The 22,316-nt window shown below is 37.5% G+C and overlaps 3 protein-coding genes across 3 annotated transcripts; all 3 read right to left on the bottom strand.

Moving 5' to 3' along the window:
- Positions 1-1,199: 1,199 nt before the first annotated feature.
- On the bottom strand, positions 1,200-7,651 carry bub3 (BUB3 mitotic checkpoint protein). Its single transcript, XM_027027565.3, has 8 exons — positions 7,526-7,651; positions 6,582-6,776; positions 6,402-6,471; positions 6,058-6,209; positions 5,715-5,873; positions 4,800-4,977; positions 4,226-4,442; positions 1,200-1,474 (listed from the first exon to the last, which is right to left on the bottom strand). Exons 1-8 carry the CDS (start codon positions 7,526-7,528, stop codon positions 1,465-1,467), a joined length of 984 nt encoding a protein of 327 aa, XP_026883366.1. The 5' UTR covers positions 7,529-7,651; the 3' UTR covers positions 1,200-1,464.
- Positions 7,652-10,038: 2,387 nt separating this feature from the next.
- Positions 10,039-11,596, bottom strand: LOC113588413 (homeobox protein HMX2-like). Its single transcript, XM_027027582.3, has 2 exons — positions 11,194-11,596; positions 10,039-10,918 (listed from the first exon to the last, which is right to left on the bottom strand). The coding sequence occupies exons 1-2, from the start codon at positions 11,441-11,443 to the stop codon at positions 10,380-10,382; spliced, it is 789 nt and encodes a 262-aa protein (XP_026883383.1). The 5' UTR covers positions 11,444-11,596; the 3' UTR covers positions 10,039-10,379.
- A 1,993-nt stretch (positions 11,597-13,589) lies between these two features.
- hmx3b (H6 family homeobox 3b) lies at positions 13,590-15,748 on the bottom strand. The gene is made up of 2 exons (XM_027027576.3): positions 15,219-15,748; positions 13,590-14,906 (listed from the first exon to the last, which is right to left on the bottom strand). The coding sequence occupies exons 1-2, from the start codon at positions 15,538-15,540 to the stop codon at positions 14,296-14,298; spliced, it is 933 nt and encodes a 310-aa protein (XP_026883377.3). The 5' UTR covers positions 15,541-15,748; the 3' UTR covers positions 13,590-14,295.
- Between the last annotated feature and the right edge of the window lie 6,568 nt (positions 15,749-22,316).

Genomic DNA, 22,316 nt, shown 5'->3' with positions numbered 1-22,316 from the left:
TCCCACCTGTTCATTGGATGAGTTATAAAGGACAGGTAATGCCCAATCCTAAGGCAGCTCTCTTAAGGTGTTTGATAGATAGTTTAAAAGTACATGACTTGGCTGTGTGGAAATGATTGGAATGCATGTTTGATCACTGCTTTACTGCAAATAATCTCCCAGTTTCTCATCTGCAAAAGTTAAAGTCTCATTACAGAACTGAGTAGCTAATTCAGTAATTCCAGTCCTTCAGTATTGGGTCATCCCCCAGAAACATGTTTTGAACACACTTAATATTTAAAATCATCTTTTCCAATAAGCTTTCAGCAACCTCTCCTTTTGTATTCAGTGGGCATGAGGACTTGCTCTAAACACAGTAATACTGGAGTTATCAGTCAATACACGCAAGTGTCGATGTGTTTTAAAGTTTGAATGTGGAAATACTTTAGCTGCTGCAGGACTGAACCACACTATCTGTAAAGTTCAGAAATCCAAAATTTGTGAACCAAACAAGTGGTCAGCATAGAAAGTTCATCTGTTTCAGTGAGTGAGGTCTTGTAACAGTACCAAAACTCATCCAGTGCATTTTTGGTTAAGTTTGGTTAATTCTTTACATATCCAGTAAGCACTCAGTACCAACTGTATGTAGGAACTAGTTGATTGTTAATGGATTTGTACTTCTTTCAAATAATTTTAATTTTATTCAAGCATATTTGTGATGAATATGCTTTTGACTTTAGTCAAACATTTAGATTCAGTGTTAATGACAGAAATTAGACTGCTTTACTGTTAGTCATACAATTTTTTTAAAACTTGATTTCATTGTTGACAAAAAGCATTACAGAATGCTGCTTATATTATGTTACAATGCAGTTACATATGTATCTCAGTAATTGATTTTTGACTTTAGTCCTATCAAGGTTTTCTGGAGCTCCTGTAACTTCTGTTGTAGTCATTACTCCACTGAAGTAAAAACACTTTGTTTAGGTTTTTAGACTCTATTCTCCCTGTGAATCTTGGTTCAGAGCTTTTCTTCTTTAGCTCCAGGAGTTTCATGGCCACATTATTTTGAAGTTTTTCCACAGATCTATAGCAGTAGGCTTGCTACACTGAAAATGTTTTTCACTCAGTGCAACATGGAATTACTGTAGCATGTTAGTATTAATTGGATTTTTTACATGTTAGGCTTAGTTTTCCTGCATTATTCCACACAAGCCAAATTTAAGAATGGTGACTTTATTCTTTCATTAGAAGAAAATGACACTTCTGAAAATATTTTAAAGATAGAATTACATAGGGGATGTGGAAAGTGGAAAAGGATACATGTCGGACTAAAAGTTGGCAACTTTGCTAATGACAAGGGAACTACATATAGAAAAGTATAAAGAAAAGGACAAGACAGGGAAAGGAAGGAGGGCTAAAAAGTATTTATGAGCAACTGGATGCCAGTGAAAACCTCAGGAGGTCACATTCCTGAAAACAGCCTTAGGTTGACCTGCAAACAAAAACAAGAACATTTTATCTACACAGAATGTATATATTAACATCTTACTTAGAACGTTGTTTTACAGCTGGGGCAACAATACTTCCACTGTGGGGTTATACAATATAATCACATGTTAACCAATGTCGCTGTATTGTCCTTGTCAATACTGGATATCAGAGAAGGTTGCCAATCTTAATCATTTCACAAAGTGATGACCAAAAGCTTGTTAGCATATTGCTAGCGTGACAACTAGCTTCAATTAGATAGAAGTAGTTTATTTAGGTAATGTTTAGACACACTGTTTTTTGCAGAAACTTTTTTTTTGGGGGGGGGGGGGGGGGTCTACGTGACCATTTCTAAATATCATTTACATGTATTTGACAGGTTTGTTGCAGGCACTTTTAGCATGATAATGAAAAGCTGCCCATAGGCTGTGACAGGAGTTGGATTATTAATGGCCCAGACCTCTCCACCCTGCCATATTCTCCTCACTGACATTAACCAGGTGAGCCAAACGGGGGGGCTTCTGTCTCAGAGCTGCTGTGTGCTAAATGAACCAAAGTCTCCATGGGTTACCACATGGCAGAACAGACAGCAAACCCAGTTAGACCCTCTGGGTAATCCACTTTAAGAGAGAAACAGGTCCACAGAGTTGCCTGTCTTTATGTCTTCCCAATTGCTTTAGAAAGACTGTCCGAGTTCATGCCATTGGCCCGCCCGCTGACTCACCCTTAAACATGTCCTTGCTACCCCTCAGTCTGAATCAATTGGTTCGTAATAGAAGAGTTCTGGAGTCATTTCACTATGTTGATATTGACCATTGCAGGTTGATACTGCAGTTTTATTCAGTTGGAGGAGTTCTCAAGCCCCATGCCAAACTGATTTTCAGTATTATACTGAAAGAGAAAAGTACATTTCATCTGCTGGTCTAGACTTATGCAACAGAAAAAGCCAAGGCTTGGCACAGCATATGGAAGATGCAACATCGCACTAGAAGCTGCCCAAAAATGCCAAATCAATATTACAAACTTCCAGGAATGTATGTGACAAATAATCTAAACTTGAAACTTAATTTCAGAATTACTGTTCAGTGTTTAAAGGTCTATTTGACTTTATAAATATCTATCATCACATACAATGGAAGATGTTTTGTGAGGTTAAAAACATCATGAAAGTGTGGAAAAAGTAGAAATTTCCTATCCTAGGTGTCTTTCCATCCTCCAAGTCATATGGAATGGTTGAATGGGTGAGCAGGAAACAAATATGGATACTGGCTAATGTCATCATTAACCAAAGACTGGTTGTTACCTGTATTGTAATTGATCCAAATATTTATGCCTTTTCCAAAATTAAGCCCTCTTTGGACAGGATTAATTTTACATAGTGACATGGAGTAATGTAACTTACTACAGGAGGTCTGTAAAATGTATGACCGATTTGCACAGGATAAGAAATCTTTGGAGATGGAAGAGGCTTCTCAGGCTATGTTTGAAAATTAGCAGGCAACATGTTCAAAACACACATGTAGGTTATAGGTTATGCTACACAATGACTTAACTAAAGCTGCCAGAAGCATCTGGCTCATCATCTGGATTTGAATGTTGTACGTCGTACAACACCTGGTATGCCACAGACTTGAACGACCCGAGGTATTGGTCATGCACGACGAAACATACTTGAGAAAACCTCAGAAAAACTCTTTTCCACAGGATATGACAGAATATTTACAGACATGTCGATCCATTTAGGTTTAATAAAACCTGGGGTTACCTTTATGGCTCGTTTTACAGAAGGTAAAAGGCGCCATAATCTTTACTGACACGGGAGCATGCAGTTGGTAAAAATGACTGACATGGGGCATTCAGATGGGACTAAAATCACTAAGAAATGCCAGTAATAATTACATTATCCCACCTTCCCATGTAAAACTAATCCGAATAGGGATTTAGTCTTTAAATCCTTTTTAAATAGACATATGATGTGCTGAAAAGCTTAACTGGTCATCTCCAAGTATGGCAACTGACAACCTTAAATACAAATAGAAGGAAGGTAATACAACTACTTCAAGGTTTTATACTACCAGTTCGTTTAGTAAAATGTCTCTTATCTCTAAGTCCTAGGTAAGACAAAAACTGTGGGACTTCTGTTGTCATCACAACATGCTTTTCTGAACATACTGGGGATGTGGTCAATACTTGTAGAACACTAATCAACTAACTGCTTGTTTCAATAAAAGAAATGATAAAATAAATGGTTTAAATTAATTATAGAAGCCTGCAAAGAATAAGTGGTGAATATCAATATCATATTGAACCAGCGAAGTAACATTTACTTGGATGTTAGCCCAATATGCCATCCTCTTAATTTGGTTTCCCCTCTGGTACCTTCTTAAATAAATATATCTGAATGGACAAAAATAAACTCAGCTTATTTTATACACTTTAAGAAATATATGGCACTACTGTTTTGTTGGTGAAATCTATCCATCTAGCTATTCCAATTTGGCATACCTCAGAAAAAAATAAATAAAATGGAACATATATGGTTAGATAACTCTTCAAGCCGTCATTTTGCCCTACCCTTCACACACACACACACACACACACACACACACACACACACACACACACACACACGCAAAATACCTATCCCTCATAATCTTAATCAACAATTCCCTCAGATCACCACTACCAAAGTTCTAACCACATAGTATTATACTCCTACTTACAATCCCAAAGTACCAGTCACATGTCAGCTTACTTGGGTTTAGTCTCTGCATCGGTGACCTGGCGAATGTAGATTGCGTCAGCGGGGTGTGTGATGTCACCCTGCTCATGCATGTAAGAGGAGGCAATGGCCAGTAGGGAGCCATCAGTGCTGAAAGCTAGTGAAGCAATGCTCGTGGGATAGCGGTGGAACTGGCACAAGCGCTTCTTATTGAATGGGTCCCAGATGTTCACAAAGCCGTCCGAGCCACCTGGGGAGGGGTGAGGAGGCAAAGTAATTTGCTTGTGTGTTCTGAAATGTATATATGCAATGAGGGCTTTGGTTTGTGTGTAGCAAGATAAATCAAAACAAAAGGCTGTTAAAGTCACTGAGGTCAGTTGGTAGAAAGTGAAACAGAAGCGACAAATGTTCACCCGAGTAGACAACAGCTTGATATAGACAAATACATCACCATAGAAATGTAAAATCAGGCAGAGTAGTTATATTTAGTAAATAACAGCAACAGATCATGCTAGCAAATTTGACAATGTTCAGGAGAAGCTCTCTCAAAGCTTTCACAAAGCAGCATTTCTCAGCAATGATGATGAAGAATATGAGCTTTCCTAACCTGTGGCAAATGTGTTGTGGACGCTATGGAAGGAAATGGCATTGACAGGATACACCTGCTCTATGCCGTTCTCCTTTAGACGATGGCATTTAAAGGCATATTTCTTCTTCTGCACCTCCAAGCATGGGTCCAGGTATTCCACTGCCACCCTGCCCTCAATGGAGCTTAGCACATAGCCCTGAAACACACACACTTTTTTTAGACTTTGGCCTAATCATTCCAAAACCATAAATATTTCCTGACCTTTCAATACTATACAGTCCGTTTGACAGCTGTCTGAACAAAGCAAATAAAAGTACAGCATATCCTGGTAAACCATTTCCCTCCTGTTACCCATGTTAGCAGCCTAATGGAATAAACAGAGCTAGTGTATAACTGAACACAAGTAGCTATACATAGTAAGAATTAAGAATGGCAGCAAGCAATCAATGTAAAAGAGCATTACTTAATTACCAACAGTACTTTTAAAAAGGAAAACTTGAAGGGTCTGAATGACAGAAAAATGATTTAATCTTGACAGCGCACACATCAGCACTAATATAAGATGGGGAATCTTTCCGTGAAGTAGACTCATGTCGTGATTCACCTGTTTGCTGGAGAAAGCACATGTAATATGTGGATTTTGAGCATTCCCTGTTAAATTCTTGAGTTGTGGAGTGCCATTTATTTGTTTGGTGTGGCACTTTCATAAAGCTTTTGTAAAGTTTGCTTTGCACTATTAACTTCTGTTTAGTAGATGTATGCTTATTTATAGTATTTATACTATATATTTATTTATAGCTTCTTTATAGTATGCAGCACAGTTTAATTGTTTGTTGGCAATTGGCAGTATGATGTGTTTACATGTTTCTTTGGGAATTACCTTACACAGTGTTAGTCACTTGTTTGTGGATCTGGCACATTATTGAGGGCTACCTGTTTGTTGGGGAAGGCCCGTATGCAGCGGGTCTGGTATTTGAGGCTGGACTCTCGTCTCTGCTGAACATATCCCATGTTCCTTAAGTCCCAGACGAGCACCCTCCGCCCAGCTGTGCCCACAATCAGACGATCCCCAGCCACTGAGAGGGTGTAGACCTGAAATGCATGACAGTTCACATCTTCCAACCAGCAACTAACTGAAACTAGTTTGATCATAATTCGGTCTTTGTAGTTTTGACAGCTAGAAATATTTTATGATGACCTTAAACACAATCAGAGTTAAACAAACAAAACCCAACATAAAAAAAAAAAAAAAAAAAAAAAAAGGAATGCTCAGTACCCTCTCAGGTTGGGTGAAAGTGCCAGCATTGCAAGGAGTACGAGGATCCCACAGCCGCACAGACATGTCCCAGCTACCCGTTACCATGACATTGACCTCTGGGCAGTACTCGACACATCGAATGGGGGCGTCATGAGTTCCAACTATTGTGTCTTCAGAGGGAAAGCAGAAATGTGTCCTCAGAATATGAAGTTTGTGCAAAGAGTGCAGTTATATGCAGATGGACATTTACCATTTTTGTTAATTTGACTGCATACTTCAGAACATCTGAAATTAAAGGGTTAACTAATATAATATATATATAAATTTGATTTAGAATGGCTTGATGTAGTTTAAAAAAGCACCTTGATCTGTATTCAAATCGTGCATTTTCAGCTGATTATCCAGCCCTCCACTCCAAGCATGAGTAGGATCCTTTAACAGTAAAGACATGAACAAAAGTATCCATTTGTATCAATGAGTGTTGTCCCACAACGTTCAGTAAGAATAAGTTACAAAAACTTTAGCTACGACCGATTACTTACGTAAAAAGCGCAATCAAGCACAGGTGCCACATGTTGATACTTCATTCTCATGGAGTTTCCACCAACATCATAGAGGCGTACAGTTGAGTCCCAGGAAGAAACCAACAGGAACTGGGATGTACTGGGGCTGAACTTTACTGCAGATATAGCATCATCTGGACCTTGGTTCAGTTTGAACTCGTTTGAGCCCGTCATCTACGAGTCGAAATCGAAAAATGCACAGTAGTAAACATTTAATTGCTGTAAAGTTGAATTATTAAGTTTGTTCTTTATTACCTGCAAAGATTACTTATATACCAACGTTACCTAACTATGTGCTAAGCTTGTTGGTTCCTAGCTACCTAGTTAGCTAGGGTTAATAGTCAAAACTATTAGCACAGGTAACCATAGAGTAGTTAACGCTAACTAGCTATGTCTTTCGGTTGTGTAACCTAGACAACTTGCTACTAATTTGATGGTGAGAAAACGACCCTATTCATCGGTTGCATGAGATCTAAAACAAATATATCTTTATAACAATTAGCGAACTAAAAGGCTGAGAATGTTCGTACACAGCAGTTAGGTTAGCTAACCAGCTAACGTTCGAAGATTTAGCCAGTGAGCTAGCTAGTCAGAATCAATACCAATAAGAATAAAGTAGCAAGCTAGCCAGTTAGGTTAGGCTAGCTAACTGCTTAGAACATAATTATACTTACATGTGTGTAACCATTTGGTTTAGACCAAATCGCTCGATTTAAGGTTATGTATCAATCAGGGTATACATCAGTCGGTTAACCTATGTGCATTTTGTCTTGTTTAACCGGACGTTAGCTAGCTCTGCGTTAGCCAAACTGGCAAGCTAACATGAAGGCCGCCAACATGAAAAGCACCAGACGACTACTTTAAATGTACCAACGACATACATAATCTACAAACATGCATTGTATATGTATATGTGCACTCACCATTAGATAGTTCGACTGAAGAACTAAACAGTATTTAACGCAAAATGTCGAAAAGCAGGAATGAGTAGCTAGCTAAGACCAAAAAACGATAAGTGGCTAATACACCTCTCACGCGCTAGAATAAAGACCGTTCTGATTGGTCAACTCAAAAATTTCGTTTTTTCCCGGTGTACATTCTGATTGGTCAACTTAAAACGTCGGTTATTCCTGGGGTACATTCTATTTGGGTAAAATCTGCATCTTCCGTTTACAAACGTACCGTGTAATAACGACTCATCCATACTATAGAACTATATTATATATTGAAATTCAGCTTGCATCTAAAAGTTAGAAACCTAAAAGAATATGTAATAGTATAATATTTACTGTATAATAATTATATAATACTGTGTATTATTATATATATATATATATATATATATATATATATATATATATATATATATATATATATATATATATATATATAAGAACGTCTACGTTCACACTCCGGGAACTTTACAATGTTTTTTAAACATCTACTTTTTATAATATAAGCTGGATCCTCCTAGAACCTCTGTCCGAAATGTCCTGTTTCTCTGGAAACCTTGTGTTCTTCACTGCAATTTTGACTATCACCTTTTACACCTTTTACTACAGTTTTTCACCTGGAATCTTTTTTTTCCTGATTTCCTACCGCTATATGCACAAACAGGCCCAATGAGAGTAGAATAATAGTTGATATCTAAAGTACCAAAAATGTATGAAATGCAACCAACGGAAGAGGTGAGGCAAGAGCAGACAGACACAGACACTATGCAGAACACATATTTAGCTCACTCAGATGTCACAAACCATCATCCTCTGTCACAAGGCACAGACAGCCAGAACCTTACATTTGAATCACAAATGTCTTTTTGTATTGAATGTAATGAATTAGCTCTGTGTGAACTGGATGTCTTACTTGGCATATTAGTTTTGACCTTTGTGTTTAGCATTAAATCTTTCGCCTTTGGTTACTCTGTCATTCATTAGCTCTCCTTTACCTTACATCCCATTGTATGTCCCATTTTATAAGGCATATTAAATGCCACATAACAGCCTAAATTGTGCATTCACTGGACCTGTACCTCTGGAGAATTATCTCCCAAGATCTTGTTACAAAAAGTACCTTTTTACTCAACACTACTTTATCTGTTTGTTTTATTGTTTATAAATAACAAATGAATAAAACAAGAAGGCATCGCTCTCTTTCTCAAACACACACACATAGATGCTCATCGGTTATGCAACTGTTTCTTGAGTCTTTCCTTAGTCACATGACTGCTGCAGAAAGGTCAGTGACTATAAAGATATATGACTACTAATTTAAGATTTAACCTAATCTGAGATTTGGCATATGTTCTGTCCATGAATATTATTTTTTGTTACAGCTGCCACATTAGTGGTGTGCTTAAGCCTATATTATTAATGAATGTTATTCATGTTATTATTTTTAAATCGTTTATTGCTTTTTTATATTATTATTATATTTATTATATTATTATTATATTATCAAGCCTTATACACAAATTAAACAAACTTGGAAAATTTACCGAAATACAATAGTGTGTTCCCTGTCACTGGCCTGCTGTGTGTGAAATACCTTTTGTATAATTTAGGTTAGCATACAATACTTACAAAAATAAAATTTTTATCTTTGGATGTGCCATGTTTAAATCACTGTATCACTCAAAAGAATCACAAGTCTGCATGTCATTTGCACCTGCAAAGGGCATTGCAGAATTCTGTAGTTTGCACTTACAAAGGAGACTGGATAATTCTTCAAAATCCTATTAGGCAAGTTCAACAACAACAACAACAACAACAAAAGCAAACATCATGTAACGTATCTGTCATCTAACATTTCAGTATGTCGTAAAATATAACACCTCACACCATTTAGAAAATGTCTGTGGTTTTACCCGAACCACAACATATTGATCCACGAGTTATTCAATTATTCACTATTTTTTTCATTTGTAATTTAAAAAATATGAATAGCGTGGTGTTTCAAGAATGTGGCTTAAAGAACATGGCTGAATATTTTATGAGTGACGGTCCAGTAAAATATGAATTCAGTGCTAGCACTGAACTCCACATTTGTAAGTTGGATTTATTGCACCAAAGTAATGCAGGCTATAATAATCCGCTAATTAGAAGACAGTTTCTGACGTATCATATCTATAATCGACATGTGTACGTGCGTGTGTGTGTGTGTGTGTGTGTGTGTGTGTGTGAGCGAGAGAGAGAGAGAGAGAGAGATAGATAGATAGATAGATAGATAGATAGATAGATAGATAGATAGATAGATAGATAGATAGATAGATAGATAGATAGATAGATAGATAGATAGATAGATAGATAGATAGATAGATAGATACCATCTCAAATTAAACAAAATATTATACCAAGTCCTGATAGTTCTCAAAGCAAGTTTAATTACCTTTTAAAAAATCAGCAATGAACGTTTAAAGCAGCATTTTACTTAGACTATGATAACAAAATTTTAAAATATAAAATGGTATGGGTCAAAACGAAAGTTCAGTTAATCATAGAAATTCGTTGGAAATAAATCGGGCAGTCTTTCTCGATCCGGAATGACCTATCCCTTACAGTTTGTTGAGGAAACAATTTACAAACGAATTTCAAATCTTTTGTACACAATACGTAATATATTTAGTACTATATTAATAATTTATTTGTTATAGATTTGCAAGCTAAAGGGCGCTGCAGGCAATAAAATGAGTTATCAAAGCACATGGAGAGCTTGATGTGACTTGTTCATATTGCATTCTTTAAAAATCGAGCGTATTTCGGAGCAATGAAATTATTCTTAATAATCGACTTTATTGTAAAGGCTGTAGAAAGGTAACCCTGGTATGTTGCTTCCCGTATAATAAAGAGGCGTCGGGAAGGCAACAGATCTCGGAACCGGCACCCTTAGCCTGGCGTTGTCCCTGAACACGAGTGGCATCCCAACCAAAGTCTGAGCCGAGGCATGGACCATGTTCGCGGCCTCAAGCTCGGCTGACAGTTGGCGTTTCCACTTGTTTCGCCGGTTCTGAAACCAGGTCTTGACTTGTGTCTCTGTCAGTTGCAAGCTCGAGGCTAGACACGCGCGCTCCGAGCTGCTCAAGTAACGTTTCATGTCGAACGTGGACTCCAGTTGGTACACTTGGCTTCTCGAGAACACTGTCCGCGTCTTTTTCTTTGCTGAGTTACTATGTTTATCATCCACGTCCACGTGTTTTTCACTTGGACTTGATGATCGTTGCGTACACTGTCTTTCTTTATTGTCTTTGTAATCCTGCAGTATACCCTGAGTTATATGTTCTTTTCCGTCCACTACACTTTTGATCGCTTGCGTGGCATCTACAAGATATACATTAGGACATATATTTAAAATACATTACCCAAGAGAATACGAAACAAAAGCAGTGATCTGTGCATATTATACATGCAGCATTTTCTAACCATTAGTTTAATCCAAGAACCGATTAAGTGTTTAATGTACTCTTAAATATACGTGTTCGATGTAATAACGTCATTATTATGTTATTATCCCATTATTTTACATCCCAAATAGTAATAATGATTCATGTAAAATTCATACAACGAATACAAATAAGTTTATTCAGCATACTTACTGAGGCATGGTAAAGAGAGTGAATGGTGTGGCTTGCATGATTCATTGTCCCCAGTACCAGAGCAAAAGTAGTCGGTACTATCATCTTCACCACTGCACTCATCCGAAGACACGGATAGTGTGCGTCTCCTCTGCGCTGAGCTCGAGTCTTTCCACGTGTTCTCCGGCGCAGTGCCTAGAATGGACTGAATGGTAAAGCTCGAGACAGGGACTTGCGCGCTCTTACAACCACTGTCCACTGACTGATTCATCGTAGACGCATACTATTCGCAGTAACTTACTTTTCATGCATATATAATGCAAATTGCAAAAAGAATAATAATAATTTATTGACTTTTTGGCGATATTCGTGCGTCTGTTTAAATCCCAGATGAGTGGCTGTAAAGAATCCCTGCGTGCCTCCACTTACGCGCGAGGCAGAGTCAGAACTGTATTGTGGCGATGTTTCATTTTGCATGTAGGTATGCTTCCCAAGAGCCAATCACATGCGTAAAGTGCACCCCGGAAATTTTAAACCTCAATTGAGGGAGGAATTTTAGCGCACTAGAGCACAAGCTGCAGCAACAACATGAACAATCGGTTGTTTTTTCCCTCTCTCTCATTACTGCCCAGGGCCAAGCTCTTTTGACATTACTGATGGTCCCCGGATGAAATGAACGCATCTCTCAATTAAAACATACGTGCATGCGATTTTTTTTGTGAGAGACTAGCCTACTTCTCTCCACTCAAAGGAGTCAATTGGGCTCCGATACCCAATTATAATTTATAATGCCTGAAAACCCTTACACACAATAGGTCGTTCATGCATTTTAAGTAGCCTTTTTTATTCATTGAAATCAATTAAAAACACAATGAAGGTACCAATGTAATAGAAACTTGTAGGAGTGTTGTGTAGATGGTGCGAGTTCCTGGCATAAATGACATCTTAAATTGTTTCATATTTTCAATTTAAGTCTAACCATTATTATTAATATTATTAATATTCAGCAATAGTATTGGTGATGTTGTTGTTGTTGCTGCTGCTGCTGCTAATGGTATTGAGGAAATTAAAGGAAATATAAATTTAAAATATCTTTTTCTTTTTTTTCCTTTCATGGCAGTAATACATTTCTGATGGCCTCAAATGTTTTAATAAATTGATTCAACTCAGTAACACATTTAAAAGACAAAGTGATATTGACTGAGGAAAATCATTTTTTGAGAATAGTCTAATAGAATAGGAATTAACTGTTAAATATAAATTGATACATGTTGGCGATGAAGATGTGTGATGACAACGGATACTTCACCATCAAACCGAGACTTTCTTGATTTGATCGCATTTAGCTTGTCTAAACGCTATCACCTTTTGTGGACAAGATATGAAAAATTAAATCTCGATGACGCCGTTATTTAAAAATTGTATGCGTTTGATACTTTCAAGTGTACGCCAAGAAACCAACAGATTTTTGACAGTTTATTCAGTAATGTGCGTGTTTCAGTGTATTAATCATATGGCAGTCATATAAGGTTAAAAATAGCAATCGACGTTTATTAGCATTTTCCGAGGATCAACACACCACTGATACTAATTATATCCTCATCCGTTCGGCTCAACTGTAGGCGCGTTAACAAAGAAGCTTAAGATGTATCCGCTTCTCAGATAGGTTCTGTATATTATAAGACAATTTATCTCAAGAAATTAAGATCTAAATAGGTAAACACTACTACTACTACTACTACTACTACTACTACTACTGCTACTACTACTACTACTACTACTACTACTACTACTACTACTACTACTACTAATAATAATAATAATAATAATAATAATAAAAATAATATATTTTTGTTTTCTTCTTGCGTCGTCTCATTTTTTATAGGCCTATCATTATATTTAATAGCATCCCCCAGCATTGCCGAGCGGTAGTTCATTGAAAGGGGTCTGCCATGAATCAGGATATATTTAAGATGAATTATGACGGCTCGCGTGTAGCTGCGGGGCGAGAACTGAGAGCTGAATTGATTAGCTCTGGACCAAGCGGCGGAGCAGAGGAATGGTTTGTACAGAAATACTGTACAACAACTGCATGTATGTGCTGGACAAAAGACGCTGGAAAGAGTGTTTATATTAAAAGAGTTCTTATTTAATATGGAATTAATTGCGCTCAACCCTTACTAGCAACAAATACAAATTTCTAAGTGGGTCCATTTCATGTTTATTACCAGTGGAACCGAGTTCGTAGCCTTGTTTTATGTCAGAAATCCATTATTTCAAATAATTTATATTGTATCATTTTAGTGGACATGATAATAGATAATTGTGAACATATGATCACAGACGAAAATTCAATGAACCAAATTTATTACAGCAAATACAATATCAAAATATGTCCATATACAGAATGTAGCATTTTCGCCTCAGAATATTTCCGAATATTCTAAATATTCACAACCTTATTTTATATTTATATACAATGAATTGGATTTCAAAAGACCATCGTAGGTTTAATGAAAATCAATCTGTTATTTGTACAAAAGTTTAAAAGTACCAAACAGGTGGTTTCAATGATTGTCCACAAACGTATGTTAACTGGCGTTCGCGATGCTCCGCTGTTACTGTCTACATGGGCGAGGGCGACTTGTAAACATCCCACACTACCTGTAAGCAGGTAGCTACACAGTGTGCCAGATTAAGTTGACCGCAAAAGGCCAAACATTCAGGTGTGCAGAGCTTCTAAAGAAAATGCAGAGGCAATTAAGATACTTGCTTAGAAAAAGATAATAATAAAAAATAAAAACCTAACCTTCACCCATTCTGAAACTCGCTTGTCTGAACTATTGTTGTAATTTTGGGGATTTAATTTAAAGGAACTGATATAATAACAATAACAATAACAATAATAATAATAATAATAATAATAATAATAATAATAATAATAATAATAATAATAATAGCCTACTACTACCATAAATTGCACCTGCTGAGCTGTAAAGGTTCACTGATCTTCTTCCAGCAATACAAGCATTTTCCATAATGTATTTTTAAAAAATATTTAATCACGGTTATGTCTTATAAATGCATTACAATACACTGAAATATAAATAAACGAAGATGTTTTCAAACGGGCCTCAGCAGTGGAACGGTTGTAACAACTGGATGAGAATAGTACGCGGGGTGCGGAAACGTCAGGAGGGACTGGCTGGCTGTCGCGTTGCCAGTACTGTTCATGCTGTCAGTCGCCGAGTTCTCGTGGTATAGAATGGGCACTCGTACTATTCTCTGTGCGGTAGCGTGGCTGAGATTGGCCGCCTCCAGTTCCGCAGCGAGCTGTCGCTTCCATTTGTTCCGTCTATTCTGAAACCATATTTTGACCTGGGTCTCGGTAAGGTGCAGCGAAGCGGCGAGGCCTGCGCGCTCAGAGCTGCTTAGATAGCGCTTCATGTCAAAGGTGGATTCCAGCTGGAACACTTGACTTCGCGAAAAGACAGTGCGCGTCTTCTTTTTGCGGCACAGTTTCTTATCCGAACTATCCCCTGATTTCTTCCAGTCCTCCGACATCTCCTCTCTCTTTGGTTCGTCGGTGTCACTCTCCTCAAGAATAATTTCGTCCGCACTTTTGTTGTCCTCGTCGTCTTTGACGTCAGGGTCCGTTCTGAGCTGTGGCTCCGGCGAATCTCTATCTGTGCCAGACGCGGGAGACGAGTCTCTAATACTGGGCCTCTCCGGCACTGGTCATTTAAAATAAATGAAAACAAACATCATTGAATCACTAAAGGGAAAGATTCCAATTTCGCTTCATTTGGGTATTTATGTATGTATAGCCTATTCATTACCTGACTGTTCTAATTAAACTTTAACTTTTGTTGGCACCTGATCATTTTTGTTAAATAGCTTAATCTACGTTCTCCTCTTGAATTTTATGAACGTCATGGATAAATAGCAAACATGAAAATACAAGCTAAACAGTAGTCATTCACTTATGCTCAAATGCTTTATTTATTTCGTATTCCGCAGCATATGTAACAGATATAAATTCTTACCTGCTGCTCTATGTAAATGTCCGGAGGAGCTTAGCGCGTACGGATACCACCACGCCGACGTCCTGTCCAAATAGTGAGCCGGTAATCCAAACCTTTGAACAGGTAACTCAAACCGAGGAAAACTTAAGTCACCCACTCTGGAGAGCGAGAAACTACTATCTAAAACACCTTTTGTTGAGGTAATGATGGCCTTTGGTTTAGGCGGCTTGCTGTCGCAGTTCAGAAGGTTCTTTATAGAAAACGGAGAGTCTTTCGCTGACGGACGAGTCTCTTGCGTTGTTTCTGCCATTGGGACACTTACGGTCCTTGTAGTTCGAACCATAAAACTGAAATATGAAGTTGTCCGGACGCCACAGTTTTCAGTTGAAGCACCTTGATAATTATCGGGATTTTAAAAAGGCGGACGAATTTTCAAATTCGTTATGGCGTGCAATTCATAAGACGATCCACAGTAACAGATAGCTGAATGATAAATGCGTCCGTCTTGTGCTAGATTGTAACGATGAAATCAAAATGTCATCCAAGTTAAACGCGGACTGAGCTAAGCTATTGGGTACGCACAACGGCAAATGGGATTTAAGAAGAAATAGCTGACTGGGTAAGAGAGGGAGGGAGAGAGAGAAAGAAAGCAGGGAAGAGAAATGTTTGAGCATGAATCCTCCCACCCCTGGTGTAGCGGTGTTGCCGCAGGGTGAATGCGCTACCCTATGATTGGTCTTGTAGTACAATTAGTCAGCAAACGACCATGGCACAATTAGTCAAGAGGGGATCTGTCACACACGTCATCAAGGTCTTATTTTCACGGACTAGTCTTTTTTTCTTTGTGTGTATATGCGTCTATAGAGTAAGCAACGTTTACTGAGGATTTGAAGTCTTTATTTAACCTATTTTATTGATGTTTTTCAGAGAGAGTGATAATCTACTGGATGCCAGTGTTAAGTGATTCGACAGGCAGGTTGCAAATGCAAAGTAAAGTATACGCACTTCATCGTATTCATAAAAATATTAAATGATAATATAATTAGTTGTGATTGCTGGGTTTTGAAGTCATATGCGTAAAACTGTTTTCAGGTTATTTATTTAGTATGATGCATATTGTTTTACGTCTTAATAAAGATAAACAGCCTGTATAGGCTAGTTATATACTGTGTGGATTAGATATTCAAAATATTACAGAAGTGTGCAGATAAAAAGATAGACGCATTATTTCAATGCATAGATTTTTGTTGACTTTCTCCAGATCCAGCATTCTTCTGGACATCGATTGGATTACTATAGTATTTTAATAACACAAACATTAAAATGCACTAAGATTTTAAAATATCCTAAGTGTAGGTTAAGTACAATAAGCATTTGTCGAATGTTCATTTTAAAAGACGATATATTTGTCAGTGCTATAATGACAAACCTATCGAATAAAGGGGTACAAAATGTTAAAATGTTTTCATTAGGCCTATAATAAATAATTTTAAAAATGCTACTGGATATTTTTTAGATCGAATTAATCAAGGACGTCTTGTTATTTCTCACCGCATTCTTTGATAATAGTCTACTTATTCCGTTATAAATTTAATGGAGATTTGTTTTTGTTTCTCATGTTTTCATGTTCACATGCACTTCAGAATGAAGAACGCAATCGCCCCACCTGGTGTTCACAATGCACAGTAACTGAAGGACCAAGCCTATGCAATTTGCTATCTATCTATAAGCCTTTCCCTTAGAGGCAGATCCAGTCTTGACCGGCCACACGGAATTTCGGGGATAACATACTGTTATGGGTTTACTGTCATTGGGAATATCCTATATTGTCATAGTATCCTAAACGATGTAGTTTAATATAGCAAGCTAAACGATTTAATATAAGCTTCAGACACATGGGTCATTTTTGAAAAGCAAACGGTGACATGGTGAAATACTGTCGGACGCATAGGTCTCACGTGGCTCACATTCATCGTGAACAGAAGTCAATGGTAATCCTTTCTCCTGGTATTAATAGGAATCATTTAGGCTGGAGAGCCGCGTCTCTCACTTCTATAGATTATAACTTCGTGACAACGATTTCTCATGTTACCTGTTTTTGTTTGTTTGTTTGTTTGTTTGTTTGTTTGTTTGTTTGTTTGATTGATTGTTTTTTTCTTGTATGCTTTCAGTAATCAGAAAGTGGCTAATGATGGCTTAAATACTGTCAGAATCCATGAAAAAAATGAAGATCCAAAAGAATGGACTACAAAAACAAACAAAAGCCACAACTTTAATCACACTTTTATTTTTAAATGTACATTTATATTTAGGCCTATCTGTAACTTTAAAGTGTCCACCAATGCACGGCGATTGGACAAATCTTAAAGCGTGGGCCATAACGCATTCATTTCATGGCCCATTTAAAAAGCACTTATGTCACACCCTTCATAGCTATTTTATTATCTTATCTGGCTCTGTAAATTTTCTAAAGATTGGATATGTATTGACATTTGGACTCATCAGCTTGTTCTGAAGTTGTAATGACAAGGGTGCTAGCCTTCTCTTTCTTTAATTATTGCTGCTTATAATTAGATACGAATATATATATATATATATATATATATATATATATATATATATATATATATATATATATATATATATATATACCTGGAGACATGCATTAAGAGACCATATGCGTTAACTTTGATAACTGAACATTCAGGAGTGTCCTCAAGTTAAAGTGCGGAAATTGTATGATGGTGTGTGACACAGTATTGATAATTTGGCCTTACATATAGAAAACCATCATTCTGATTGCAGCACCTGGACTTAACTTGGATGGCCAGATCAAAACTCCAAAATTGCCGATGTGCAGTGACTTGCACAGCAATACTTGCTGGCTCTGTACTGGTAAATATTCTCCCTAGTAATGATAGTATCCCTTTGCAAGTCGGCACTCAGGCACTGAAGTACTTGAAGACAGATGAAGTCATAAGCAGGTATAATAGAGAATCAAAGATCTATGCATTAGAAAGTTCAGCTCACTCTCCCTCTCTCCCTGCAGATGATGATCAATGCCACTGGAGAGAATGGGGGATTACTGTGGTAGATTATAACGATACATTTTACTCATGTACAGCTCAGGCGTGGATGGATTTCTGTCAGGAATGGCTTTCTGTTGGGCATAGAATTCCGTAGCTGAGGTGAAATGGGGCAAAGGAAGTGTGTTGTAAACATTTGTTGTCATGCATTCATTTTGGAGGCACATGTAAGCAATAGGCAGTAACTGGGTCTATAATTCTAGATAAATGCCTTCTGTTATAAATACATGCTACTTTTCTTCGATTCGTGAATAAGTATGCTGATAATGTCATACTATACCATTTAGTCAGTGTCTGCAATTTTTTTTATTGTTTACAAAGAACATTTTGTACATATCTGAGCTTGGATAGTCAGGCCTCCTGATGAACATTTACTTCACAAACATAACTACGGGCTCTCATCTCAGTGTAACAGTCAGCCAAGTCTAGACATATATGACATATTAAAGAGAACATTCTTGGTGTAGCTCATTTTAATGCAAGAATATTACTTTTCAATGGAATTTCTGATTGTATATATCTCCTCTAAGGAGTCATTTCCTGATCATAGAAAAAAAACTTTGCAGTTGAAAAGTGTCACATTTCTCTTTCTATTAATGGGAGGGGAATGATGAACAAAGAAGTCAGTAGTGATGACAAATACTGCACAGGCTGACCTCAGTGTTTAGGTCCTGAATCTCTTTGAATTGTAGTGAAGGCAGGGGCTCAATGTAACTGATATGAATTAAGGCTCCTCCTGATTGCAGCTGTGGTCATTGCTGGCACCCTGTCTCCTCCCACTTTTATTTGTTAGACATCAACACCCTCTGATCTATAAAAAATCTGTTAGTGAAGGTCTGACACATGCCCCGATGGAGCCTCAGGCCTCTGGTAACTGGATCTGCATGGAGTTCAGGACATCAGGTGCACTTTAGAAGGCCAGTTTACTCAGGAAAAATTATTTCCCTGGCTTAGTGTAGGCACCCCCTAAAAAATTGTGTTGCTATAGTTGCTGTAATGTATTGCCATTGTATGATTTTACTTTCCTTATCAACAAAGCTAAGACCTGTGTAAATTACTAAATGCAATAATAAAATAATGACCATACACATATGGAAAATGTCCTAGTCTTGACACAATTAACTATTTTTATCAAGCGTTAACTTACTCATGTGACAAATTATGTCTAGTACATCTGAGGCATAATTGTGCCTCTGTATGAGCTCATTTAGTGCTGTCAGTGATGAACTCATTCACTCTCCTGGAGAGGACTGGGACTGTGCTATTGTATCTTGTCATTATCCTACATAGATTCCCAGGCCATCATGAAGTATGCAGTCTTTTGCCTGTAGCAGGAAGCATATTATGCAGCTGTCAAAAAGCTACTAATGAGTGCTGTCTGAAACAGTAGTCTCTCTCTCTCTCTCTCTCTCACACACACACACACACACACACACACACACACACTTGCAGCCTCACACTCTTAGGATCAATTACACACTCCAATAACTCCACTAGTTTATGTAACAACCCCTGATGCAGACAACACAAGCAAAAAATGCCAAGAGCATCCACCCCCACACTTTTGCAGTCGGGATGCTGAAAGTCGTGACTGATTTCCTGCTGCATGTTTACCCATTCCACTCAGCCATACTTAGAAGAGCTCTCCAGAGTTTAGAAACACAATGACAGGAGGGGCATGGGCCTGCCTCCCAGTTACACTTGTTCTCAAACAGAGCTCCAATCTGGATGATAAACTGGAACATAGGTAGCACATTCCAGTAGACTATTTGCTAAGACATTTCTGATGTTTTAATCAAAGTCAGACTAAACCTGGGAAAATTACCTTTTTTTCTCTTTATTATTAATTCTTTACTTCTGTAATCCATAGGTTAGAAATACACATTTTTCTTGCATTTGCACTCCACATGGTAAGACGGTGCTAACCCTGATTTACCTGAGCATGTATAAGTGTGGTGCTGCAGGTGAGCTGATAGCTGGTTGTCTATTTTTTTTTTTTTTTATCTCTGAACACCAGTAATATTGTAACTGTATACTGACAAACTCAGTCAGTCAGGAGAGGTATCTGGCATCTTCTTTATCTGTTCTGATTCGGATGAACATTCCATTCGGAACTTCAGCTCCACTGTACTTTTTGGGCTGTATAGCAGCCTTCAGCACATAGATTCACAGTTTTCCTTTTCTGGAGCCCCAGGTGCAACATCCTCCAGCAAACACCCACATTCCAATACAAGAGCTGTGGTTGTAGGGCAGCAGTCCCGCCAGGGCGCCCCCTCCAATCCGTAACACACAACTATGCAGCCTGGTGCCCATGACCTGCTCCAGTGACCACATCTCAGATACACTCACTCATGCAGAATGAATCAATGAAAGGTCAAAGGTCACAGATCAGACCATATAATTCACTGCAGTAATATGTGCAGGAGCAAAGAGAAGTGACTGAGTCATGACCAATGTTCCAAGTCTTTAATGACCAATTTATCTTATGACTTTATGGCAATCAACTAATGATATACCCACTGCTTCAGCACCATAATAGTTTACTCTCACAACATGAGCTAAATGTATTACAAAATACAATGTATAAATGAACGTCTGGGCACAGTGGGAGCTGCAGTAATAGACTATTAGTAATTAGTAATAGAGCATCCTAACAATTACTCCATCTAATCGAATAAGAAATTATTTTGTTTATTAAAAAGTAACCGTAAATATATAAAGAGAAAAAAAAGTATAATAAAACATTTTCTGAAATGCCAAAACAAATACGTAAATAAAATATTTATTATTTCAAATTATGCAAAAAAGGTATACATGGTTTTTTTTTTTTCACATGGCCTTTTTATCTTTCACGTTTTTCAGTGTTTGCATAACATCCATTTGTGAACGGAATCGTTAAATCTTATTTTGACGAAGCTGGTGTAGCTGGTGTATCCTAAGTGATTGTTGATATGAATGGCAAACACAAAATAGTTTGATTTGCACAAAAAATAAACCAGGTAAAATGAATTAATTTGCCACTAAGTGGGCCTCAACATTTGTATAAAATCAGTTTTTCAAAATAGTAGCTATATTTTTCAGAACCCAGAGCAGATTATTACTTCCCAAGAGCACAAAAGGTGATTCCCTAACAGTATACTTACTCGTTGATTCAGTTCTTTAATTCGTTCGAAGTACGACTGTGACATAACTTACTCCAGTCCATTTACTATAATGGCTACTGCATACATCCAAAAAGGTAAAATTAGACCTCTCTGCCAATAAACATAACGAGATATCGCTCCGATACAAATAAAAAATCTACACTGCCAGATAACCTTCCGTAAAACAGTAGCGGCATGACAGCATGACCTCCCGCGTAATACTAGCCCTCTACTGTCTCTGCAGTGAGAGCCACTGACAGCATGATGGGACGGACTGGTCGGTCTCTGGTTAGGCTTGATGTTTGCTTTTAATTAAATATATTCATCTGTCGTCTTCACTAGAACCCGCTCGACCTTACTGCTATAAAGATACTGGGTTTTGGGATCTTATTCATAGCACCTTTGTTCCTTGCTAATGATTCAAGAAAATATAAAAATACTTCAGAAACGTTACCTTTGACTTCTTCATATTATCCTCCTGATCTTCTACAGTAGAAGTAATACAATAGCATCTTGCTTTAATGCTGTTTTGGCATGTTCCCACATTTTTCTTTTTAGCCAGATTAGTCTGTTTTCGGCTTGATGGATGTTTTCTACATATTTCGGCACCAAGGACATAGTAATATAGTAGATATAGTTACAAGCATTAAAAGAAGCTTCGATGCAAAAAATATGAATCAGTGGTTTTTAGTAAACGAGTTACTCGAGCAATCGTCACAGCGATTTTTTTTCTTAATGAAGTTATTATATGTGCTTTCCAGGCTGCGTCTTGTGATTATATGAACTGTCCTACTATTACAGTTTGCATTCAGCATGGAAATCCAGGGCATCACCACAGCTGGACAAAGTTGTAAAGTAAAGCTGAATGCACCATACCATCTGCAATGAAG

Source organism: Electrophorus electricus, chromosome 15 (genome assembly GCF_041902795.1).
Source record: "Electrophorus electricus isolate QZ-2024a chromosome 15, ASM4190279v1, whole genome shotgun sequence".
NCBI lineage: Eukaryota > Metazoa > Chordata > Actinopteri > Gymnotiformes > Gymnotidae > Electrophorus > Electrophorus electricus.
Note: the sequence above shows the minus strand (reverse complement) of the source record. Positions and strands in the feature narration are given on the sequence as shown.